Source organism: Semicossyphus pulcher, unplaced genomic scaffold (genome assembly GCF_022749685.1).
Source record: "Semicossyphus pulcher isolate SPU_LCO1_2020_fin unplaced genomic scaffold, fSemPul1.0.p SCAF_9, whole genome shotgun sequence".
Taxonomy (NCBI): Eukaryota; Metazoa; Chordata; class Actinopteri; order Labriformes; family Labridae; genus Semicossyphus; species Semicossyphus pulcher.
The window spans coordinates 6,782,743-6,809,807 of record NW_027211770.1 but is presented as its reverse complement, the minus strand read 5'-3'; the positions used below and the strand labels follow the sequence as shown (position 1 = coordinate 6,809,807).

Genomic DNA, 27,065 nt, shown 5'->3' with positions numbered 1-27,065 from the left:
TCAGTTATCTATTGATGCTAAATAATCAACCTACTTTCCATTATAGCTATTAACAATCCCTGTTAAACACATTCCAGTGTCATTTATTTATATAGCGCCTTTATTCTTAAAATGTTCCACGTATTCTTACAGACACGTTTTTTCGAACAGACAGCGAGGTTAAGGGGTCACACTTTCTCCCTCCTGATCAAACTCATTTTTTTTGTTTTAAAAATCAACATAACGGATTGTTATCATAATTTCATATCACTTTAGAATATACTTTCTGAATGATGACAATGACCAGACATTCATATTGCACATAAACAGTCTTAGGTCCTGAGCATAATATAAATCTCACTTACACACATACAGCAGTGTGTCACTGCTGTTGCAGGAATATCAGGTAATTTTTTGACCTTATCTGAATTTAAAAAATGACATAGTCATTTATGCACTGATAAGCTTCAGCCTCAGGCACCTGACACTTGCTAACCCAATTTGTAATTTCAAAGCACATGCGAATCAATGACACAACAGGCCTTGTCCTCTATATCTCGAAAAACATGCCCCACATGTTTTCCAGGCAGATTACAGAGTGATTATACAGCTTTGGTAGAATGTTCTGCAGTGATTTGAGCTCCTACAGCCCTATAATGGGTTGCAAAACGGACAATATCTTGAGCTCCTGTGGAAAACTGAGCAATTCAGTAATGTGTCCGCTTACCACAAGTCACTTAATTGAACTGGTATTTTGTTCCTTTCTTCTTAGGGAATTATAATCCCGCAGGAGTTGTCTTTTTCTTGCTCGCTGCGTCTTCACTGGACATCTTGAATAGTGTCTCGGTCTTCAGGGAAATACACCAGATATGCTGTATTATTGAGACAGCTGCTTGTTTTTCAGTTTCCCAGAAGCTTGCAGGAATTCATGGCTTTTGTAGATTATTGTTATAACATTTAGGTCTCTAAGAAATCCTTGTACACTTGTGCGAGAGAGATTGCAGGTTCTGAAATGATTACTATGATCAGGTACATTTTTTTCACTCTCACTGACGATGCAGAGTTGAGTTGAGTCCCCTCCATTCTCTGAGAATTGTTTTCCTGTTGTTCACCCGTGGTTTAAACAGCACCTATTCTGTGATGGGGTATTTGTAGAGTCTGTAGGTTTGGGCAGGTAAAGTAAGGAGCAGGGAGGAAACAAGTTGCTATTCCATTGGAGGCGAATGGCAGTGTTGGCCCATAGAAAACCTCCTCCTTCCCCTCTGAGCTCAGATCTAGCACCTGCAAAGAGAGCACTGGTGAAGTGTCATGGTTCAGCTTAAAGACTAAGAAGACAAAAAAACTAAAGGATGAAGTGAAATGAAATTTGCAACACACATTTATACCATCTTCTCCATAATTTGTACTAACTTTAGTGATACCCTGACTTCTCATCACTTCTCATTCTTTTTCTTTTTTTTAAAGATTTGTCTGATTCCATCTCCTGATTAACTGAACCATATAATCTAGAGAGATTCTTAGAGGACTGGGTAAAAGGGTAATTTTTGGCAGGTGCAGAGCACACTGAAGAGGAAGAATAGCATAATAGATAAATAACTTATCACAGTGAAATTCAAATCATGCTCTTCTCCACCCCACAGTCATACCTAAATAACTGTGATATATTTGAGATGTATTAATTCCTGAAAAAGCGTATTATTTTGGTTGATTAGGTGTGCTTAACTTGTAACCTAGTGCAACATTTTTGACAGCACCAAAAAAGAAAGGAATCTTTTCAACATGATATTGTTATAGGCAGACATGTATAATAGATTGTATTAACAGCATGTTATAAATAGAGAACCTGAATTCACTCAATCACTTCATCATATAATTCTGACATGTTGACAACATGACAACTGTTATGAGCCTAAGTATAAAAGCTCCTCACCTGAATGCATGCCAGAGGCTCATTGGTCCAAATGGAGTATCCTCCAACCACATAGATCCTGTCATCGTGGACGGCAACTCCTGACTCATTTTGACCTGGGGAGGACAGAGCCGACACAATGCTTCACTGTGCCAGGCAGAGGGCATTCTGACAATATGACTTCTATGTCCCCCGAGAGGCAGAGAGGGAGATAAATGGAAAAAGATGGGGCAAGGGCGGGAGTGAATGGGAAGCCAAGAAAGAGCTCAGGTTCTCTTTCCTGTGACTTTGTCTTAAACTTTAACATAAAAAATAGGAAGAGATGATCCTAGAACAAAAGAGGAAAGTCATTAGGAGTAGGGGCGGAGGGAGGAATAGTAAAGTCACCTGAACTTTACGATGCAAGCCTTAATTTACAACTACAATACGAAATGAGAGAATATGACCTATGCTACAGTAAGTTCACCATAGATTGTGTCTCCTGTGCCTCTGGCTCCACGATGGTGGAGGTGGTACTCCAACCCACCTCCAGCCTGGAGGCTACACAGTACATGCAGTATGCCCACGGGTCCAAAGTAGGCATATATGCGTTTTTATTGTAAATCATCATACCGCCTACTCACAACCAGCAAGGAGGATTTATGTGTTATGTTTTTATCTAATGAGAGGTAGATAAAGCAGAGAGCTTTACTCAGCCTGTTTCCAAGGACCAAATCATTGGAATTAAAGATATACGTTAGCGATAAATTACCGTTAAAGCCCCTAAAACTGGGTTTCAAATCTTCAGTACCATTAAATACTCACCAGCTTCAACAGGTCTGTATGGGAGTGATTTGATCAGATTTAATTGAGAGGGGACTGGCAGCATAAGCAATGACCCCAGGATAGTCATCACATTTGATTCAAATGCTTGTGAATCCTAACGGTGTGCCAAAGGATGTGACATTCTTTCTTTGTCCTGTGAAATAACCAGAACACTTCCAATTTTGGGGTTTTTATGCTAAGCTAAGCTAACTTTCCCTGACTATAGCTTCCTATCTAGCAAACAGAGATGATAGGTGTATTAATCTTCCCTTGGCTAAAAAGTCAATAAATTATGTTAAAATATTCCTTTGAATGAGGATATGTTTGAAGTTTTACCTAGACAGCTATTTTGTAGTGATGTTTCGAGTAAAATCCATCTGTTTTTGTTTAGCGTCATTGAAAGAAAAGAGGGTTGACCAGTTTCTAACTATCAACTGATTAATTATCAGAGTGTGCATGGTTATAAGTGCTGTTTCTTCACTTTGCCCACCTGTAAGGAGGCTGAAGGAGCAGCGCGTCCATTGGTCCTGGTCCATGTTGTAGGAGTCGATGTGGCGGACCAAGATGCGGTCGTTGTTGTAGTCCAAGTCGTTCCCGCCCAGCACGTAGAGCTGCCTCCTCACTGCCGCCATAACGTGGTAAACTCGCCTCTGCAACATGGGACTGCGGGCCAACCACTGGTCCTGAGAAGGAGGTGGAGGTTGTTGAGAATAGATTACGGGAGAAGCAGATGGATGGGAAGAAAGAAGGAAGAAAACGATGCGATGCAGATGAGAAGGAGGTGAGATGTAGTACGAAGAGGGAGGGAGAGAGAAACAGAGAGGGTGGGAAGGCAAGGAGGATGAATAAGAAGATTAATATTTAAGCATATCCATGCATGGGTAATTGATGTATGCTCAGTGCTAGATAAATAACGTGACACTGGAGCTCTGGTTTGTACTAATGACTTCCCTCCCTGTTTCTAATCATATGTTTCAGCCACTCCATTTTACACCGAGGATCCCTGCTCATTTCACTAAGTGTGCGAAGCTTATTTTGTGTCAGTGTGTGTGTGTGTGTGTTTGATTGAGGCAGAGAATGAGAGTGTGTATGTGTGTGTGCGTCTGCTGGGAGCTGACGGGTGGCCATCTGTTGAGGGTAGAGTGGGTGGGGGGTTGCTGTTGCTCTGGCAGGTGAATGTAGATTCATGGTGAATACAAATGAGACTCTCTCCCTCTCTCTTTCACTCGCTTCTTTCGTCCCCTCGCTTTCACGCCAACATGTACAAACACAGACCCATATGGATATGCACCTTACGCATATACGCACTGCATACCTCCATACCATATACATCCAGCCCTCTTTAACAGCTGGCTCATATACAAACACAAACAGAAACGGCAGCTAACTACACACAGTTAGCTGTGTATGTGTGAGGATTGCAAATACAGAAAGTGTATTTCATTTAATGTGTCTGCACCCATGATGCACTGAAGACGACAAAAAATAGATGAATAGATAGATTGTTAATATTCTCTTTAACAAGAAATGGTTGTAACCTTGTAGAATTACCAGGGAGATTTACATTAAAGAACCATTACGACTTTCTGATCAACACACATGAATAATTAAATAAAAGTCACATACAATACTTTACTGCTGTTGTAGATGTTTACATTGTTCTACATCATTTTCCTACGTTTTACAGTTAAAATCAATTAGCAGACTCTTTACACCTACCTGAACATAATGTCAGTATTCATTTTCTGAAAATGCAGACATAATATTAGCTGTTATGTAAAGCCAGTTTTGATCATATGGCCCAAAATCACACTTTTATCTCAACACTTTAGGATGCCTCGTATCTATAAACTCTTATTCAGATCAGGAAAGATCTGAATACTCTACCAAGTATTTTAAGCTGTTGAAAATCAAGGCAGAGCAACAGAGGATCATGATGGACAGACATGAAATTAAAAGGCAGAGAGAAAGTACAATATGCAACTGTAATTAACAGTATTAATTAATTAATAATATTAGGAATAATTTGTTACATGATGAGAGTATGGAACTGAATTAGCGTAGGAGTTTCTGGCACACATTTGCCGACTTGCAAGGTGCAAAGCAGCCTTAAGGGTCAAAACTATAGCAACACTTATGGTATTGAGAACATCAGACCAACACATTGGTTAGACAGTGATGACTGGTAGCACTGTTGCCAGTTTGCAAGCTTGTTACGCATTCAATGCAATTTAAGTGCTGTTTTGATGACCTGGATGATGGCAACGTGCTGAAACACTGACCGACAAGATTACAAATATATTTTTTCTTGCTGAAACTTCGCCCCCATGCAAGTCATTTTTTTTGGCCGCCTGGCAAGTCTTGATCAAGTTGAAATTGACAAATGTAGTTCTTTAGCTCCAAAATGCTTTGCTATGCTGGTTGCTAACTTTGTCCGTCAGTCTTTGGAGGCAGGACAGATTGCAGGACTGTACGCAACCTCCTGCTGCCTAAACCCCTATGATTATAGAGCGATGAGAGTGAACCAAAAAAGATGAGTTGCTGAAAACATAAACAATGACCTGATAATTGCAAATAAAAAAACCTCAATAAAACTAAAGGGGACTTTTGAGATTGATTATTTCTGCTAATAGTCTTTTGATCTGCTGCAGTTATGACAATATTGATTTAAGCAGCATTGAAATTTAAACTCTATGCATGAGGATATGTTCAGCAGGATGATAGTTTGTTTTTTATAGAATAAAACACACAAAATCACTCTTGTGGTCATTTACAGAAAGCGTAAAAGTGTTCAACCTCATCACTGCATGGTTACCTGTTCTGGGTCGTACACCATCAGTCGATTCTGGTACTGAGCTGTGTTCGTCACTCCACCTGAAACCCAAAAGTACAACACTGTGGCTTATATCAGGAAGCAAAATAAGAAGAAGATCAAGCAGTTATAGAATCATGGTAAATGGAATTCTTGAATGAGAGAGTGTGAGAGTCTTTTTTTTCTTATTGCTGCATACCTGAGACCCAGAGCAGGTCGTCTGCCACACAGCCCGCGTGGCAGGACAGCGAGCGGTCAAAGGGTTGGACAAACATCCACTTGTTCCTTTTAGGACAGTAGCGCTCCACAGACGGCAGAACCTGCCTCAGCTCGTTCCGCCCCCCCACAGCGTACAGGTACTGACCTAGAGCACCCAGGACAAAGTGTTCCCTGCAGGCCTTCATGGGGGCAATCTCAGTCCAACAGTTGCCCCTGGGGTCATATCGACAAGCAGTCCTTACTGCACATGTCCTCCCTGTGGCATGCTCTACCTCGCCACCCACTACAAACAAGAAGTTCCCCATTACAGCCACACAATGGTGGCTGCGCCCAGTGGGCATGGGTGCCAGTTCACTCCAGTTCGACCCACCAGCGACACGTACATGCTCCTGAGCAGCTGGGTTGAAGTACCGCAGCTCCCTAACCCTGCTCACCTCCCGCTTCCGCCCGCCAGCTATGTAGAGGGTGAGAGACTGAAAACGAGGCCTGGTGCGCGCTGACTGGCGAAGGGGCTGGGCGAAGGTGGCGTGGTGGTAGTCCAGGGCTTCCTCCACGAGGGCAGCAGCAGTAGGGCTGGACTGGACCAGAGGGTGACTGCGGGAAAGGTGGTGCAGAGTGGGGACCTCCATCAGGCCATAGCGGACGTGTTGGAGTAGATCTTCTGTGTACTGGTAGCGGCAGTCGTGTTCCAGCCACAGAACCACCAACTAGAGGGATTGAGCAGAGAACAACTGTATCAACCAAGTTCATGACTGTCAGTCAAAAAAAAGAAAATGACTTTTTGGCTTTATTTGTGCAGTTTGAAAGTTGGGGTTCAGTCATGTTCACCCTAAACATTTTCAAATAGTCCCTTAAAGGGGAAGGGAAGACCGAAGAAGAGGTTTAGACCTAAAAGATGAGCTGAAGAGAGAATGAAAAGTGTTAAATGTCCATTAGGAATGAAAGTAAGGGAATGCATGAAGTCAATATGAAAATAACAACAAATCAAAGAAATGAGCGAAAACGGCAGAAAAAATAAGAGAAAAAAAGGAAACTGCTAATCATAATTATTTTCATAGACACCTACAGGCTATTATGGCAAAACTAAGGCAAGCCAACACTGCATCCATACTTGCCAACAGAGACACAAGTACTTATTAATCAGCAGCATTCAATATACAGACTGTAAATATCCACAGGCACCCTGCTTTGTTTAATGCAGGCAGACTGGGTTGCAGAGAAGGGATTTAATTGAACTTGAGAGCAGTGGAAGGTTATAAAGCTGCGACGAGGTGTGAATGTGGGCGAGATGACTGGAGATCGCTGATATCAGGAAAACAAAGTGGTTTTTAACGTAAACTGTGCAGAGAATGAGAACTTAGTCTTTAGGGCATGGGTGACTGGGAATATGTTGTTTTAGACGCAGATGACTGTGGACAAATCAGATCAACTTCACAGAATCACACCAGAATCAAAACATACCCTTTGGAGTTTGATGTATGGACAAATATTCAATACGTACTGAACAGCTTTTCCTTTATTCCCCTCTTCAACCAACTCCAAAGATGTAAATATGCAACTAACATGCAAGTCAGGAATGTCTTTTTGTAGTATCTGTGCCACTCTCTTGTCTCCACCACCCTTTCTCTATCGCTTGCCCCGCCTCTCTCCTCCTCATTGCTCTGAAGTGACAGAATGTGTGTGTGTTTCAAAATGTGTGTGTGAGCGTGTGCACTACAGCAGCTGACTGTGAAGGTCACGCTGCATCACACAACTTCCTCAGGGCACAGAATAAATCAACTCCTTTTCCCTCCTTCCCCTCCGCACTGAAAGAGAAAGCGCACAAGAGTGTGTGCGTGTCTCTGTGTGTGTGTGTGTGAGCCCACAAAAGAGAGGGAGAGAGAGTAAGGGAAAGAGATAGTGAGGGAGAGAGGTAAGGGGAGGGGTGCGGGTGGGGGGGCTACAAGAAGGCAGAGCAAAGGATGGCAAGAAAGAATGGAGGGGGGAAAAACAAAGCCGGAGAAAATGTGATTTCCAGAGCGTAAGAGACTCTAAGAAAACTCTGAGTGACAATGATTGACGGCCAAGCTATATCAGTTCGGTATTGGCGTGCACACCCCCCTCAACCCCCCCACCCTTTCGGACGACGGCCCCCGCTTGCCGTTCGCTTCCGTCTGATGCCCAAATTAACCTTCTGGGCGAAGTGAAGGAGCCCAAAGCAGCCTAATCAGAGGCTGATTATGGCGGCGGCGGCTGGCTAAAGGGTCAGGGTAATTGTGCCATCAGAGGCCTGATTGTTTTCAATCAGACGGGCGGCCGAGTGACAGCTGGGGGATTGGGGCCCTGATGGAGCCGCGGTGGGCCTAATCAGAGAAGAGAAGGGGAGAAAGACAGAGAGGGAGAGAGATCGGAGGGGGAGGGCGGGAGCGGGGGCTGATTGGTGCAAATGAACAGTCAAAACAGTAAGTCCCAAACCCGCACTGCTTCTTCACTCCTCAATCCCGACAGGTCACCACACACACACATGGACGCACAAGGATGCATGGACAGACACATATGTGTCCATCGCACGTGTGCACAACATCATAAACAGCACTTGTTATTGCATTTACACCAACAAACAGTATGGGATGCAGCTGGCAACGTTTAATTTGTTGTTTTGAAGTGTGCGTGTGTGTTGTGTTGTGCGTGTGTGTGTGTGTGTGTGTGTGTGTGTGTGTGTGGGTGTGTGTGTGTGTGTGTGTGTGTGTGTGTGTGTGTGTGTCTGTGTGATGCAATCAAATATGTTCACATGCAATCAAATATGTTCACATACACAAGTTGAGTTGATTGTTATTATTATTTTTTTTATCACATAACCATTAACACCTTAATACTGCATCCCAGTATGTATGGAAACCTATGACAAACACAAACACACACACACACACACACACACACTTCCAGTACCTTCCATATCTCCTCCTCACTCAGGGAGGTGAGGCGGTCGCTCTTCAGCACCTCCCTGAGAAGCCGGTAGGGCAGCTGCAGGGCCTCGTCCTGCCGGCTCTGGCTCAGCTCAGACAGATGCTCCACCAGGAAGCCCACCACGGCCTCCTCCAAGGCGGGGAGGTGGAACAGGTCAGCCACGCGGTACAGCTCCAGGTAGTTCACACTGCTCAGCTCCTGCAGGGTCAATACAGAAACACATAAATAAATGCACATATTGACCATCAATGTTGTCTTAGTGCTTTCAAACAGCAAGAGATTACACCCCCTGAATATTATACTTTTGTGAGGAGGTGTAATTTAGTCAAATGTTTAGTAGTTAGTCATAGTGAAATGACAACATTAGAGAAGTCGCTGTAGACAGACTGACATAAAACAAGGAGAGCAAATGTGATTTTTTTATGGAGAATGATTACTGACTAGTGGAATAAGAGTGCCATCTTCTGGCTGTCCTTCAGCACAGTACAGTACAACACACACATGAATCAGCTTATATGTCCTCTTCTACTAATGTGCAATAATCTAATAGCTTCATGGATAAACCTCTCAGGATTTTTAAAGAACATATTTTGCACCCAAATTCAGTCATTTCAGTTTTACTCACCACTCTACCACTATTAAAATATAAAGTATGCATCAAGTATTTTATTTTTAATTATCTCCTGATCAGCCTTCCTAACAAATTAGATTGAAGTTTTTTAGGGAACATGTGAATTATGATTATACAAAAACAAAAGCAACTGCCACACTTACATACCAGTCAGTGTCATTAGAATCATTTCACATAAAGGACATACAGTGCAATACACAGCGAGAGTAGTATCGATCAGTTATTCAATACTCAATTAACTTAATTCTGCACATCAGTATCCATCAAAGGCGGATGATGTATCTGATTTCCAATCAATCGGTGCAGTAATGGCGTTATTGGTCTGGCCTTAACATCCACAATGTATGCCGCTGACAAGCCAGATAAAACCGCCAGCTGACATGTGTTCTGCAAGCAGGACGGTAAGAGTGTAAAGAGTGCATGAAAAGAGATAATCAAACAGGACACACAGTTTGCTGTCTTGATCATAAGTGAGGTATGGGCTGGTCTTTACACATCAATAGAGATCAGGCTTTTGCAAACACTAGATGGCACCTTAGAGCTATGTTTCTACAACTGTGAACTGTTAACACCTCGATGGTAGAATACAATATAAAGAGGGAAGGTATGAGACGTGTACAATATAAAAGAGTATGTGTGATTAGTACTGCAGAGTAAGAACCTATGAAAACGTAATGGTGATAATAATCAAATTATCATTATTACTGTATCATTGTTCTTTGAATGATTGTTTCATGCTTGCATACACATACTAAATTACACAAACAAATATATACACATTATCACAACATCTTAACAGAAGTACTCACACACATGCATTTGCTTACACGCACAGAGCAAATTTTAATGTTCTTCATGCACTAGCAATATTGTTGTGTAAATCATGCCAATAAAAGCAAATTGTATAATTTTGTATTCACTTTTGAGTTGAATTTTTCTGTGTGTATATATATATATGGTTTTAAAACCAAAATGCATGAATTCCAGGGAGATATATAAAACTGTGTGATTCTGCTCTACAACAACCTCAACCTGATTTGTGTTTATCTACAGCAGTTTTTGGCAGAACACCCAGAGGACAGCAAGCTGATTCTGTCCCTGTTCCAACAGATCCATCATGCTCTCTGTGACAAAAAACCTCAAACAAGCAGCAGGGCAGCCTAGTTCTTCAAAAGATCTGGACCGCAGGCAACTTAGACTACAAACATCCAGCCCATTAAAGTGTCCTTGAGCAGCACACTGAATCTATATCAACTGAATCTATCTGTTGTGTAGCTGAACACACAGAATACACTCAGAGACATTGTTAAAAATCAATTGTTGCAACTGCACTTTTTTGATAAAAAATTACTTTTAACATCCAACATTGCAGCAATGTTAACTTGGAGGAGTAATGCTAGTTTTAATTGCTGACGATAGAGTGACTCATCATACCACTATCATATATGTACGCTAAATATGACGTTAGAGCAAGAGTAGCTAGCTTAGCTTAGCATAAAGTAAGGATTAAACATGCAGTTAAATTTTATACAGTATATAATAGTTATAATTAATTAGTTATTGTAATATTTGGACTAAATAAAGCACGCTTGGTCAGTCGTGCTAAAAAGGCTAATTGCTTTCAGGGTCCATCTTATTTTTTAGCAAAGAGGTATCAGAAAAGAATCAATCATCTCAGCAATAAAGCATTTAAGTTTATTCTGAAAATGTATTAACAATATTGATGTTACTGTTTCTGCTATAAGCTGTAAGCGTCATTTGCTTCTTCAATGTTTTTGAAACTGCAATTAGTAATGCTCATTTACACACCACCTTCTCAGTCATAATCTGGGTTTTGGAGTTTCCAGTTCATATTTAAGAACTTATCTTATTAGCTTCTTACTTACTTATTAGCTCTTTAGTTACACCTGTGTTACACCACACATAATTTGTACAACATTTTGAATTACCTGGAGCTGTACAGTGTGGCTGACCTGTTCCACCTATACTGCCTTGGAGGAGGCTGTGGTAGGCTTCCTGGTGGAGCATCTTCACTTATTTTTATTCTAATTCTGTATTAATTGTTCTACACCAAAACACCTAGTCAAATTCCTTGTATGTGTAAATCTACTTGGCAATAAAGTCGATTCTGAGTCTGATTTGCATAAGCACATTTGTTTGACTGAAGTGACAGGAGGTACAGTAGCTAATAAACACACAGTATAAAGATGAATATTGCCTGAGATTTCTCTTCATTATTGGTGAAAAGATAAAAATGCCATGTCAGTATCTTGACGTAGAAATTAAGAACCCATATGTAAAAAAAAAAATATCCAGTACCGTAATGCTTTACAGTAACTATATTACTTTCTTTAGCAAGGACAGGGCACTTCACCCTTCTTAGCTACCCTGGTTCATGCTGCCCTGTTTTTTGTCTAAAGAGGAATACTTCTTGGTTTCAAGTGCAGTTAAGAATACGATTCTGATATGAATGCAATAAATATGTGAATTAAGTCACAGTATAAAAGCTATTCCACTTCGGGTTAAGAGGACAATTTGGAGATGTCCTTGATATTCCCTGCAGACATGATCCCTGGACTGTTTCTGTGTGAAACACACCTCGAAACTCCATGATATTACAGGATTTCCATTAACCTGATGTGAACTCTGCAGTGAAGCAGTTATTCCTCTGAATCCTCTTATTGTGTCTCAAGTGGGTGTATGTGTGTGTGTGTGTGTGTGTACCTGGATGAGGTAGTGGGAGCAGAGGCTGAGGAGCTCCAGCAGCTGAAGGTGGCTGCCTGCAGACAGGACGTCCTGGATCACTGCTGGCTCCAGAAGGATCTGTACAGAGGAGACAAACGAGGTCATTGGGTTGCATTTAATTTAGATTTGGTCTGCTTCAGCTTTAGTTACATTGCAGTTGGACAACAGTTAGTTGTCAAGGTAACTGACTTAAAAGCATTAGTGTTTGCTTTAAAAAAAAAAGCAAATTTTCATTTGTAATTTGGTGTTTATTAATTCATCCAGAGAAACCAAAGTGTATATGTTGGTTCTATGGGACATATGAACCCCTTAAATGCATACATGGGGTCTTCAGAGAACGTTTTACATCTGACTGTCTGTATTTCAGGTTACAGGCAAATGTTTTGTCAGTGATCTACCAATGTGCTAGATTCACCATTATCATCCACCCAGGAGAGCAGCATTTCCAGAGAACTATAGTACGTATTCTGCCAAAATGCTTCCTGATGGGATGAATGAACAGCAGCTGAAAATCTCTGCTGAAAGCCTCCTTCTGTTTCCTCCATCACACCTACCCATATTTAAACTGCATACAACTCTGTCACACGGCCAATTCATACAGCCAGACTCCCAGGAGCTGGGCCAGGTATTATGAGCTTTATGGAGGGCAGTGCCCCTTTTAAGTCTATGCTCAGCACACTAACAGAACCACATACAGTTAGATATCCATTTTTAATTAGAGTAATAGCCCAATCAGACTGACATGCTTTCGTCGCATGTCACCTCTCACACACACACACAGACTCACCTACTCAAAATGAATTTGCTGTGGTTTTAAAGAGCAGAAACAAACCCTTGATAAAACATTCATCAACACTGCCCTTCATAACCAAAAGCGTGACTGCATCAGTAATGAGAATACATGACTTAATCAATCGTCTTCCTCCCTCTTACTACAGATGATACAGTAGTGGGCTGGATACTGTTAAGCAGCACTCGTGGGTATCATTTTTGTCACATCCAACACATTGGGCCTCATGCAGCAACAGTCTCTTAAATTTATGTTAAGAGAAAAAAATAGAGAAGTCAACGCCAGATGCACCAAACGTTCTTAACCATCCCAATCTGCACTTCCCCAGGTGAGCTGCATGGGGAATCCCACTTGATCTCAAAGTGGAGGTGGAACACTATATAAGGGAAGGTGGACATTGTGCTGTGTGCAAATCGCGCACAAGGAGAAGAAGAAATGCCACCGAAAAAAGGTAGTAAGAAGAAGAAGAACTACAGCAGTAGCAAAATCGAAGTACTTTTAAATCAACTTAGCAGTAGTAAACATGTGATTCTTCAGGGCGTGAGTAGTGGTGTTATAGGTACATCAACAATGCAGCAATGGCAAAAGATCTGTGATGCTGTGAATGTTGTGTCAGCTGAGGGACGCATGGTTACTGAAATAAAAAAAAGTGGTTTGATTTGAAGATGGAAGCAAAAAAGCGTATTGCTCAAGCCAAGCGCTCCGTGACATCAACTGGAGACAGGAGGAGGTGGTGATCTCACCAACAAACCAAAGAATCCAGGAAATAATTGCATAGGTGGCAGTGACAGGTAATTTATTTTTACTCAACAGTGATGCTCTGGGTGTGTACGTTTCTGAAGCCCCTGACACAGACAAAGACTATCAGGCATATCACAGACACATCAGAGAAATAATCAAATCATTAAAATGCCCGTAAAACCATATAATGATCTGAATTTGATTATATGCTGCATTTTTATGTTTCTCAATTTTAAAACTTATATTTCCATGCATTGTACAAACAATTTGTGGACTGTGAGTTTTTTTTCTTTCTTATCTTGGTAAGAGTGCTCTCCACCAATCATAAAACTTTCTCTTGCCTAAGAGAAGAGCAAAAATACGAAAATATTGGTGAATCCCGGAAATCAATGGGTACGAACAAAATAAGAAAAAATCGTGGATAAGATCAAAATAAGAGAAAATGTGTTCATATATCGCTTCTTGCATGTGGCCCATTGTTTGTGATTTTTGACAACAAGAAAGACAACTTCTGTTTTTCCTCAAATCTGACTTTGACTTTCTGACTTTCAAAACAACTCAGTCGTCCCCCGGTGGTGGAACGAGCTACCAAACTCCACTCGGTCCGCAGAGTCCCTTTCCACTTTTTAGAAGAAGCTAAAGACCCAGCTCTTTATGAACACCTCTGACCTTAATGATATTGATGCTATTGATGATGACATCGAGGATGTAGTTTATGCTGACTGGGATTTTCATGACGATGATGATGATGACTACACTGACCTTGTTGATGTTGTTGATGATGATTTTTACTATTTAAAAAAAACAACAACATAAAAAATGCCCTATACACTGCCTGTTTGCACCAGTGTCCGATCACTCTTGAAGCTGTTTGTTGGCTCTTACTGACTTCGTTCCCTCCTGTCTTGATCATTGCTTGTGTTGTATTAACTCTCAGATGTACGTCGCTTTGGATGAAAGTGTCTGCTAAATGAAATTGTAACATTGTAACTTTGTTTCTATGTGTTTATGACTTATATGTAAAACATGTTAGTCAGAATTTGTGTTTAATTACATGCTTTGCTGCATTTAAACAAATTATTTAACTGCTATAGCAATTGTGTAAGCAGTTCATGGTAGTCATCAAGCAACTTGTTGATAATAAAATATTTTCCCTGTAAAGCCACTTAGAAAAATCTGCATCACACTTTTTTTTTCCCTCTCTGAAAAACAACTGCATCTGCACTTTCTCATTTACAACAGTAAGATTTCCTGCCATTGGAATGTGTCCAGTTAACCACATAACCTATGGGCTTGTAATAAGATAATGAGGATCTAAATGCACTGAGCCTCGATAACAATTTAAAAAATTAGCGTTTGTTCAGAGGTTATCCAAAAATTAGGAGGGTAGGTTGATGTCTATCTATGCACTATTTTTAAAAATGGTGGCTACTTTTATTAGATGAATATAAACTAAAGCAAACAAGTGTTCAAAGCCAATACCCATCTCCACTTTCTCTTTAACTCAATCAGTGCCTTGGCAGGCAGCAGCAGCAGCACTAAATAATAACTGCAATAACTGTAAGTGAACGCTCTTCATATCCTGCTCTCCTCTCCTCTCCAGTGGCCCACTACAGTTAGAGCACTTCAACCTCACACAGCAGAAGTCAGTTTTATAACACTGTGGCTGGTTAAGTGTGGGAGTATGGTGAGCTCTTGTATAAACCAACATTTAGTGCAATAGTTACTTGCCAGCCTTTACCTGGAATAGAACACAAAATAAGATACTTCTACACAGTATCTGACCCATGTTGGCTCTTTTTACTTCATTCTTTCAGCACTGGAAAAATAGATTTAGTCTGAAAAAACCCATGATTGTTGGTAATAAGGATGTAGTACATCTGCAGGAGCAGTTGAAGTGATTTAGTTGACACAGTGGACTTTTCTTAAAGTGAACATTTCACTGAAGTTACTGACTGACTTAGAGTCTGAGAGAATCCTGTTTCTGCATGTCTATTTACTCACACTGCTGGCCTCTATGTCATGTGGCTGAAGGATTTTTAGTAGGTCATTATTTACGGTGTGGGGATAAGCATATTGCCCTCATCTCATCTGCTATCATCTCCTCTGAGCAGACAGGAGCTGAGCCAACCAAAGCAGAGCGGCTTGCAAGCCTGCTGTTGACCTACTTACACTGCCCTAACCGACTCACTCTTTTCTCATTTCCACTGTGGAAATAAAATTAGGAGTAATTACAAAGTTCCTGGCTTCTCAGCGTATTACATAAGCCGCTGGGCTGCTTATTGGACCGAGCAGCGCTGGCAGTAACAAGGTCAAGGAGGGTTATTAGAAATGATCACATACGTATTTCATGTTGAAGGGGAGGGAAGAAAAGGACAGTGACCTCACTCACATGAATGTCTCTGCTTTAGTATAGAAATATAATACTGTGCTCTTTACTTCTGCTTTCTTGAATTTTAACTCTGTTTCTTATTTAGATCCTCGAATAATATTCAGCAGTGTGACCACAGAAAACAGAGGAGTGGCAGGTTTATGTTAAAATCTGACACAGAACCCACATTCCTGTATGACACTGTACCCAAAGGCCTACTGCAGAAGCTTCTACTGTTCAGATTAAGTGGAATCTGTAAATGCCCTGTTTATTTTTATTTTGGTGACATATTTGGCAATGGTTAAATGTAACTTCTCTTCATATGAACACGTATTAGTCTTTTCCTTTCATTGCTACTTTAGACATTTAAGAAGGGGAAGCTAAACATTCTACTTTACCTGTTAAAGCCATAATTAGAAGGCCTAATCTGTTGCAGACAATTTTTACATGCAAAATTATTTATCTTTTAGCTTGTTATGATGCATATGGTAACATATTAAAATAAGTATTACTTTCAGGTGTGAAGTTGGCATTGCATTGGGTAGTCCTGTTATTTTTTTCCTGATGGTGTTGTTTTTTGTGTTGAATTGTTGTTACAGTGCAGGCAACAGGCTGGTTAGCTTAGCCATGTCAAAACTGACAACTTAGTAGAACTTATCACATGTGTATGGTGAGGTTGATTATGTGTCTCCATTGTTTGATAATGGGCACTTTACTGCCTGCCAAGCACAGGACGCATTAGTCTCAGAGACTGATGTTAGCCAAACAGTGTAAACTTGTTTAAGAGGGCTGTGTAGAGTATGTAGGTGTCACACTCTGTTAAGCCCTCTCTGTCTAGTGTGCCAAACTCAATCAACCAATTACAGCTGATGAATCTGACTTGCCTGCACCTTAACACTGACACTCAGCTTTATATTCCAACCAATGTTTCCCCTTAGGTCAAACCTGTACAGAAAAATACAGGAGCAAGCAACCAATGCAAGGTACACTCAAATGCAACGGTCTATCACGCTAGTTGGGTGGGGTTTAAGGATCAATTAGGTAAGGTTGAGAATAAGGTGTAACATACCCCGAAAAGAGGGACAAGGGTGACTCAGATGTTAACTATTTATTGTATATTTTCACAATAAGGCTATTCCGTTGTTTTTCTTTTGTGTCAAACGGTTTTGGGGGCTTTTATTTTGAAGGCGGAGTTTTACGTACCTGCCGCCAAACCGGAAATATAAACATTTGAGGTACCTGCCGCCAAACCAAACATATAAACATTTGACACATTGTCACCCATGTCCCTCTTTTCGTGGTTACAGTAGGTTTAACAACTTTATGAGTGGCCAGTAGTAGCTCATGACAGGTCAAAACAACATCTAACATACTGGACTTTCAACAAAATGTCACAACTTGTAATGAAACATTTTTGTATTTTATCTCAGTAAACTTTAAAAATCATGACCTCTATTAGTATTTGTGTATTTTTGTTACATGAAAGGTATAGGTAAAGTAAAGGATTTTAATTCCCTGCTACCATTTTGTGTTTTTCTCTCTCTTGGCATCAAGTACAGTGATTCAGATTTCTGTAGATGACAGTGGGCAATGTACTTTTCTGTGTCTGGGAGCTGTGGTAGCTTTATCTTAGACTCACCTGTCCAGTGTAGGCAAAGTCCAACGCATGCTTCAGTCCAACACTGGTCACTCCTTGCAGAGTCACTTCATCTGCCTCACTCTCCACCATGCACAAGCTGAACATAGCCTGATGACACACAGCACAAACATGGGGGTAAGCTGAAGGAAGACTCTGTCACAGATATTTTATCACGCATTCTCTGTGTTTGGTTAAAAAACTGGGCAATTTGACACAAAAAATGGCCAATAATCACAGACACTGATGGTAAAATCAATCCAGCTTTGATTTTCCACCCCTTCACTGTTGACTCTGTAGGTTGTCCATATTGTTGTAACAGGATAAACAGCCTGAGAAATCGGTTTGAATGTCTACCTGCTGAAAAACAGCATCATTCTTAATCAAAACCTGCCAGTCCCAACATCCCGAGCCATTCTGTATTGATTTACCTTCCTTGGCCCCGGAGGTCAGCAAGAATAAATAGCACATTCAGTACTTTCTGTCACACAGCCTCTCTGTCTGTCCTTTCTTCTGTCAGACACACACGCACACACACACACACACACACACACACACACATATACAAAGGCACACATGTGCACACCACACTCATGTGAAATCAAAGCAGCGGATGCAACGTCTGCAGTCTGGACCTGCTGTGCGTGAGTCCAGCTTGCTGCTCGCTAATCAAAGCTATTGACTGGTGTCACACCATGAGGGGATGACAGAGTCATTGATCAGGCCCAACCAGCAGAGTGCAGCAGTGTGGAGGGGAAGAGTGATGGGTCACATGTGGCCACGATGGAGAAGGTTATGGTTCATATTTTTTTTCTGGATTGTAATGGGACAAAAAGAAACTAGGATTTGATTTAAAAAAGTCATTACAACTGATGTAAGCATAGACATCTTTGCCTCAGGATAGTGGTCTTACTCTTGCAATTCCACGCATCATTTTAATCACAGTTACAGAGTCACTCCACACTCTCTATTCAGAGGCTGGTGTATATCAACATTATGAGCTTTGAAAGCCCTCAGGCTGGCCAGTTAGTGTAGCGTAGCATCTCTTTCTGTCACGAAAACAACATTAATTCCTCTCAGTACTCATCCAATTTTTCCTGATTAATAGCGTCCCTGAACTTTAACCAGGCTAGAAGCGCCCCTGGCCCCTCTACATTGTAAGGGTGATGTGTGAGACAGGGTCGACTTGAGGCCATGCCGAGTTTTAACCGAGGCATGCATATCTCTCCTCAGAGTACAGCCTTGTTGAATCACCATTGTGCTAATTAAAAATCCACTGGTCCACTGAGCACAGGAAGGCCTGTGGCTGAACCTGGGGTGTGATTGTGGCTAAGCTGTGGTCAGTGTGTGATGAGTGTAAAACACAGACAGTCGAACAGAGACACAGGCCAACATAAAAGAGAGAGAAACACTATGCATGTTCTTCCATGTTAGCGTGCGTTTGCATGTGAGTTTCAGAGAGGACACTCATTGTTCGCAGAGCTGTGCGCCTCCAGCTACAATGCTCCTGACCTTGGTGGAGGAGCCGAGGCTGGTGATGATGGATGGCTCTACTGACTTGGGATATAGATCCAGTGCAGAAACATTAAGTCACAGAGCCCCGCTCACTGCGGTCCTTTCACATGATGCTGCAGTGGGGGTGAAGCACTGCAGTTAGTCCTGCCAGCAGAATTTATGAGTCTGCACTGGTTGTGATCATACCACAGAGGACTTGTGAGTCCCTAACACACTCAGTGTAAAATTGCAATATTCAGTGATGTTTTCATGTCTAAGTGAAATATTAACATTCTCTAGAGGCCTGTGGCTGCATTCATCGACGGTGGTGTCACAGAATTTGTGATAACAAATGACTCTTTCAATGCCCAAGCCTCAGCCGCATTTTTAAAGACCAGTGCAGATACTAGTGCAGATACTATAAGATAGTATTAAGAAAAAGAAAAGGTACAAGGGTCCAGGGTGTATTACAGAACGTTCTGTTGTTAAACCTTAACCAGACCGTGAGAGCGATAACCTGTTGCATTGATAACATCCAGCTTTTAAACTAGACAATTAGTGTATTCTTCTATTTTTTTTTAATATATCAAGACATATGTATGTAGTGGCTTCTCCTTTATGTTGCATATGACAGAAGACAGGAGTATTGACGTAAGTGGAGGTCTGTACTCGCATAGTGCCCTTCTTCTTACAGTATGAAGTATATTGATATAACTTACAAACCCAAACAGACATTCAGATAGATAGCTAGCAGGGTTTGCAGACAAAATTTCCTTGCATGACAAAGAAAGCAAGGAGAGATTATGTGTGTGTGCGTGGGCGCTCTTGTTGAGGGTGGTGTGGTCGCTGGTGTGACGGAGCTGGCTATATCTCCCCGAGCTGTCCAGACATCTTAGTAATGTGATGGCATTGGAAGAGGCAGGTGACACATTCAGGACAAGTTTCAGGTAAACAACTCACGCTTGGTCAGGTATTTCATTACAATCACTCACGTCTGCTGGGCTAGATAATGTGTTATAATCACTGCTTCGTGTGTGTCAGAGTGTGAAAGAAAGAGGAACATAGAGAGAGAGAGAGAGGGAGAGAGAAAACACAGTCACTATTCACGACACAAGGCACACTCATCTCCTCAGTAAATGAACTAAATGAAACCCAGCGGTGGAGTCAGATGACAAAGTGAAGATAATTTTGTTAAGCCCCTCCGGAGGAACAGGGGAGCAGAGTGAGTTTTCTTGCTTACTGTAGCACGCTGATCTAATAATCTGAGTGCTGGAAAACAGTGTTGCTTGGCTCAGCTGGGACTTGAAAGAGCTGTATTTTAAAAACAGAGCCCAAGAACAAAAGGAAAACAAAAGTGAAGAGGATGAACAAAAGGAGGAGAGGAGTGTGACTCGCCCACCCTCAACTCTCTGCAGACAAAGCAAAAATAACATTCATGCACACATATACACATACACTTACACACAGGAAGAATAATCCCTGGGCAACTTGGACATATTTAATCTGCCTCTCATTTTCAAGAGGGATTAATTTCTACTTCCTAATCTGCTCAGTGTCCCTAAATCAAATCTCATCGGTGCCCTTTTCCCTGTGTGGCCATCTCCTGTCTGGCTGTCTGACAGTGTAACTAAGGCTACATCTGTGGCTTCATTTGAACCTGACTGAAGCCTTTGCAAGAGGTCATATGAAAGATACACTGGGGTTACGAGGGCAAGGAAGGTGGAGGATGATCTGCAGTAGCACTTTTAATCTAGAGCTTTCAGTGCTTCATATTTTGTACCATCTATATTTGCAAACCTGATCATTTCCATGACAAATTAAAATTCAGTTTCTCCGAGAGTCAGCAGCATGGCAGTCACTGAAAATGCATTTAGACCATTGTGTGGCTGTGCTAATGGAGTAAGCAGGAAAAATCTGGTTTTGTGGCAGTTTTAACAATCTAGCAGCCCTACAGATGGTTACGTAACAGATTATTGTCACCTCTGTCACAGCATTAGCGGCTACATTGTTTGACTGGTACCTGCTTTTTATAGCAGAAAAAAGAGCTTGACGTGCGCAATCCTACACTTGAACCATTTTACATACAAGTCAAAGGAGGTGTGCATTTATCTACAAATGTAAGTGATGTATTTGTGTCACGTACTTGTGCTTGTGCCTGGACTCACCCTGAAGTAATCGCTGCATGCTGCCAGGACGGCTTTGTGGGCGTGGAACTTCTGCTCACCAGCGACCAGGGTGACATCACACAGCAAGCCATCCTTCCTCTGCTGGTTGAGGGCAGAGAGGACTAAGTCCTGGTGGGACTTTGACTGACAGAGCCTCTGTCCTGTCAGCATCTCCCTACTACTACTACAGACACACACACACACACACACACACACACACACACACACACACACACACACACAGCAAATACACACACATACAGAGGATATGTCGTTAAACAGGAGGTTGATACAGATATCTGCTTATATTAATAACAACAACATTGATAATATTAAAAATACAACTACAACTATAAATACTACACCCTTCCAGCTAATTTGGACATGAAGTTTTTCATGTTTCATTTTTAAACGATGCTAGCAGCAGGAGCACATCTATGCTTCCAGGGTCCCCTTCTCAATATTCCTCCTAATATGACATATCACAGAAACCTTTAATTTTCTCAGCAGCGTTTTTCCCCTCAAATGTTAAATGTTCAGTGTTTCATGGGGTAAATATGTTGAAATCACCCATCATAGCCTGCTGATGTTATACCCCTGAATGGCTGAATAGATTTTAACCATCGAACTGTATTTAAAATATTTGTCTCCTTTGCAATTATATCCCTCAAATCAAATAAGTAAGTGAACATCTGGCCCCGGGAACATAGGGATGCTGCATGCTGGTCCAACACTTTATCCAAATTGAAATATCTTGATGATTATTGGAGGAGTTGCAATGTGATTATGTACAAATAACCATGGTGCCCAGAGGATAAAGTGCTATGTTGAAAATTAATTTAATAACATTAGTTTAGTGCTCATGTTGGCCTGCTAACACAATAATCTAAGATGATAAACAGGGAAAACATTATACCTGCTAAACATTTGCATTAGTCATTTGGAGCATGATTCCATGCTAGCATTTACATGGGCAGAGCTCAAAGATCAACTTGGCCAAAGTACAGCATAACTGGTAGCTGTAGATTCTCACTCATATAAAGATTTCCTTTGTTTAGTCTTTCAATTCATTTTAGTTCACCTTAATATTTTTTAAAAGAGCATTCATTTTGGAAAACAGTGACAAAAAAGCAAGAATCTAATAGATGCAGACAATAATATATTTTCACACTCATGTTTTCATAGCACTTTCCCCCATCGGTTTGTGTGTCACAGTTCTCAAGTCAGACTGCCATTCTGCCGTGTATCCGTGTAGCACCAAATATACCCTGTTTTTAAGCCCCTCCTCATTCCCTCTGTGTGTGAACTCATCCATCAAAGGCCCGCCACCCTGTCCATCCAAATCCATCTCTGTCCACTTAAATTGAGGCAGTCATTCTAAATGCTGCTGTCTGCCAGGAGGTTTGCTCTGTCACCTTCATGGTGATGGGGTGTAAGACAGAGGAAATAATGTGTGTGTGTGGGTGGGTGTGTGTGCACGCTTTGCGCCAGAGGTACTAGAAATGATGAGTCAGGCTATTTGTTGGTTGCTGGACTCTGCCTGAGGGAAGAGCCAAGGGAGGAAAGGACAAATTACCTTGCTGGATGAGAGAGAGGGGAATAAACGGGATTTCACAATTCAATATATAAAAAAAATATATGAAAAAATATATATAGTAACTTTCATTTTTAAGTTGTTGACTGGGATGTACTGTGCACATTCAATGGGATAATGCAGTGTTTTAGTATTGCACTTTCATGAAACTGGTTGATTCAAAAGATGTCCTTTTAAAAAAGAGACTCAATTCTGCAGCAGCAGATGCTGAGATAGTTGAACAATAATGCTACCAATAACATATTTTTTGCCAGACTGTCCTTGCCCTGGTCTTTCACTCTCCCTGATCTCAATTTGTACAAGAAGGGTTGCAGCTGAAAATTGTAGGTTTCAAGCTCACACCAAGATGACATCATCTGAAGTTATTTTTCTCAGTCATGACAATGGTCTTTAAGAGCCACTATTTTTCTCAGTCATGACAATGGTCTTTAAAGGCCACTTAATGCAAGGGCTAAGGGCTTAATGCAAGTGTTTTCACAGCCTTATTGTACTTAATGACTAGGATTCCACTTTAATGCCACAATGTCAATACAGCATCTTTCAGCAGCTTTGCTCTCTGCCAGAGTCTTTTGACTATATCACAGGGGGCCACCAAAATCCACCAAAGAGATGTGTTAAGTCCTGCATGGAAGCAAAAAAACAAAAAATGATGCAAAAAAAATGTATATTTTGTAATTGACGACATAATGGCCAAAACTAGTTGACCACATTGTGATGCCTCGTGTAGAATCATATCTTATTCCTCTCTGCCAGAGAAAGGTATTGTTTTTCCAAAACTATTAAAAAACAATACATAAGCTTTTTCATTGGGCTCATGTTTCTTCATCAGGACCAGCATGGGCATTGTAAGCTATTTGCAGTCAATGCCATATACACCTTACTGCTGCTGTAAGTACTCACTTGTGCACCGTATCCACAGCTGAAAATACCAATACACAGTTTACTTTTCATTAAGGTTGCTTAAAACTACAATGCCCAGCTATTTTAAGAAGTCTATTTACCCTTTTGTTAATCAAAGTATCTATTTGTAGCCCATTTAAAAAAATCATATTAGAAAGTGTGTTCAGTAGAAATGACTACATGGGCTTGACACTAAAAGCTTTAGGCTGTCTTTAAGTTGTTTTCAGAAAAGAACATGTTGTTAGCCTCATCTAACCTCCACTTCACACAAACAATAAGTTGGATAACAACAGAGAGCACATTGATCTACCATGGATGTTTGTCTCAATAAATTTAGGTATAGTTTCCTCAGTCCCTTACACAGGTGGCTCTATTTCTGCTTAAATAGTCAGTACGTGTCTCAGGTACTGCTACTTAAGGATTTTGATCTGTTTGTACCTTAAGCCTTTAGCGTGCATGCAGTTTATGTACAGAAAGGACCAGGCCGCTTACCTGAGGCTGGGTTCAGAAGGCATGCCCCTTTACAAAGGATGAGGAGATGGTGAAGGAGGTGCTATGTGGCTCCTGAGGACTGTGGTCTCCTCACTGGGAACATGCATCAGCCTAATAAGACAGAGCAGCATGTCAGCTTTGCTCAGTCCATCCCCTGGACCACGCCGCACTGTGACAGCCTCCTGCGCAATGTGTGAAGGGATGCAACCACACGTCAAGCTTAGTGCTGACTTCACCCTTCTCTCAGCTAGACTGGCTTCGACTTTGACAAGTCTTAAAAACGTTCTCTCGAGGCCTTTTCATGTACGGCACTGCGGTGGTGAAAGCCACAGGCAGCTAGACTTCAGGGAGGGGAATCAACAAGCTCAGCAATTCTCAAAACAAGCTGGGAGTCCAAATTACACTTAGTCCCACTGGTGTAGCTACAACCTTGACATAATGTGTGACACACCTGAATCTGATATCCCTCAGTCTCCTGCCAGATAATACCCAGCAGCACAAGAGGGAAACAGAGGTCAGTACAGATACACTCTGAAATCCAAGCTGCTTTGTATTCTTCTCTGATTAAAATACTACTCACTCGCTGTACAGTGAGTCGCCCCAGGTGCTCTTATATGGCTACTTCATATAAGGAAGCTTGCACAAGTATGTGGTTAAACTTAAGTGTAGGCAAGACTGAGTGCACTACTGGCTGCTCTTGAGTGTAGTCCCCAGCGAGATCTAGTTATCGATCTGTTCAGGAGTGACCTTCAGACGCATGGCCACTGCCAACTGCTACTGACTGATGAGGTAGAGGGGGAGTTTATCCTGTAGTCCAACCCCAGAACAAAACACACATGTTGTCATGCCCTGCATCTACATAAACTAAGGATGATTTGGTTTGAAGAACAGAGAATGAAAATCAGGCATACCTGCAATTCATGTCAGAGAAATCAAATCAGGAGTGCAGATCAGGAGTACTTTTCAGTCTCACTCTTTGTATTTGGTGATCTCTAGGGGTCATTTCTTCATTTGTCTCATTATGTCCTGAACATATGTAGCTTGTGCAGTTTTTTTTTTTAGTTTTTTTTACTGTCCTTGCTGTCCTTTTACTATGTCCTTACATTCAGCAAAATGTTCTATACCTTCAAATTGTGACAATGAGTTCCCCTCGTTCTGGCCTCAGAAAAGATTAAACATATCTGGAAGGTGGATATATTTAGGTTCATAATCGCAACAAGTAGGCCATTGTTCCCTGTAAAACACTGTAATCTCCAGATTGAAAAACAACCACAGTTGTAAATGGTTTCTTTTACGCACAAGACGCTGTTAGGAACTGAACTGAAGAGGACGGAGGAAGGTTTTGGTTCCCAGATAAGCAGTCACCATTAGTGCATTAACTGTCACTTTCCAAAAGCTCCCGGCTGTCAAAAGGTCTCCTAGCAACAGGCCAGCGCCTCGGTCCAGAAACTATGGGGACGGAGCCACCTCCTCCGTACGAGCAGAATAATCCTGTTGCATCCATCACAGTGCGCACTGAGATAATCCAGTCTTAATTCTATTTAGAGCTATTTACGGTTTTGCAGGAATTTACTGTATTCAGCTTCCTCCTTTTCAAATTTGTCACAAGCTTACGCACCTCTGATTAATATGTTGTGAGTCGATCCCGTCCCCACAGGCGGCGCGTCCGTTACAAATGTCATTTGATGTCCGAGGTTGGTCTTTTTCAGTCTACATCCGCGACCAGAGGAAAGAAGAGCGCTAAGGCGAGCAGATGCGCTCAGTTCTCACGGACACTTTGTTGGTTACACTGTAGCACCTAAATTGTTACATTATAACCCCGCCTCTACATTGCGGTCACATGAATATGGACATAGAGGAGAAACAGCGCCTCCGTGTGGATAATTGTGGAAACTGTGAATGATTGTACAGTTGGCCGTGAAAGGACACTGTACGAACACCGGGGTTCCTAGTGGGAGTCCCAGGTGTTGTGCAGCAAAACAAGGACATGTACAAGTCTGATAAAAGTAACTGTAATTCAACTCTATGCAGCTGCACTGAATAATGACTAATATAAACCTATAATTACTTACAGTGGCAGCATTACACTCAATTGTGCTGTTTTGCGCATTTTGGATTTCTGTATACTGAGACATTCAACTTGTGAGTGTGTGATGCCTATACTGTTTTTATATAGGCCTATATAATGTGGCTATAGTTTTTCATTCGCTGTGTATTGCTGTATGTCTATTATTATTTGTATCGTATCCTCCATCGATATCACTGGATTTACATTCTGTATTTGTTGATGGATTACATTGATAAATCTGTGACTTCCATCTAGCGGCATGCAAAAAAACTACACTACACTCACCCCCTAATCTGTTCATCATTTCATGAAAAGTGACACCACCTCCTGTTGATGACGTAAAAAAACATAAATAAAACAAAGGTCGATTGAGTTTAACAACAAAAGAAATAATATTGTCTAAAGTAGTGTATAAGTCGGCTAACATAACCCAAAAAATCAAACTGTTTGATTAAAAAAACCCTTGCAGTTTCTCTTTTTTGGTCTGGGATTGTCTCATCCTGCATCTGCCCATTTGCACTCATGCTACGTTCCCGTGCTACCCGTCAATCCCTCTTTCCATCCCTACCAGTGCAATCATGTGCATCAGAGATGAGGCCAACAGGCAAAGAATTTCAAAACACAATATAACCGACAAAATAAATGTTTCGCATTTATATATTCTCACCTGTGCATTGTACTAGCTGTAACGTTTAAATCAAATGTATCGAGTTAATAACGAATACAATCTAGGTTTCACCTCGGTTTAAAAAAAATCAAAGTTTCCAAC

General features: G+C 41.3%; 1 protein-coding gene across 2 annotated transcripts; it reads right to left on the bottom strand.

Annotated features, from left to right (window-relative positions):
• Window positions 1–84: 84 nt before the first annotated feature.
• klhl32 (kelch-like family member 32) lies at window positions 85–25,875 on the bottom strand. Of its 2 annotated transcripts, XM_069655810.1 has the most exons (11): window positions 25,847–25,875; window positions 24,229–24,339; window positions 21,243–21,426; window positions 17,587–17,694; window positions 12,025–12,123; window positions 8,652–8,867; window positions 5,704–6,430; window positions 5,508–5,566; window positions 3,183–3,375; window positions 1,910–2,004; window positions 85–1,260 (listed from the first exon to the last, which is right to left on the bottom strand). In XM_069655810.1, the coding sequence occupies exons 2-11, from the start codon at window positions 24,249–24,251 to the stop codon at window positions 1,099–1,101; spliced, it is 1,866 nt and encodes a 621-aa protein (XP_069511911.1). In that variant the 5' UTR covers window positions 24,252–24,339; window positions 25,847–25,875; the 3' UTR covers window positions 85–1,098. The 2 variants fall into 2 exon arrangements, with proteins under 2 accessions (XP_069511911.1, XP_069511912.1); XM_069655811.1 differs by lacking the exons at window positions 24,229–24,339; window positions 25,847–25,875 and having other exon boundaries at window positions 21,221–21,296.
• Between the last annotated feature and the right edge of the window lie 1,190 nt (window positions 25,876–27,065).

Excerpts from the sequence above, each read along its gene's own strand:
- klhl32 (XM_069655810.1), bottom strand. The coding sequence starts at position 24,251 with ATGCCTTCTGAACCCAGCCTCAG. Across the intron at positions 17,695-21,242 it reads CATGCAGCGATTACTTCAGG|GCTATGTTCAGCTTGTGCAT; the intron begins GTGAGTCCAGGC and ends GTGTGTCATCAG. Across the intron at positions 1,261-1,909 it reads AGCCTCTGGCATGCATTCAG|GTGCTAGATCTGAGCTCAGA; the intron begins GTGAGGAGCTTT and ends CTCTCTTTGCAG.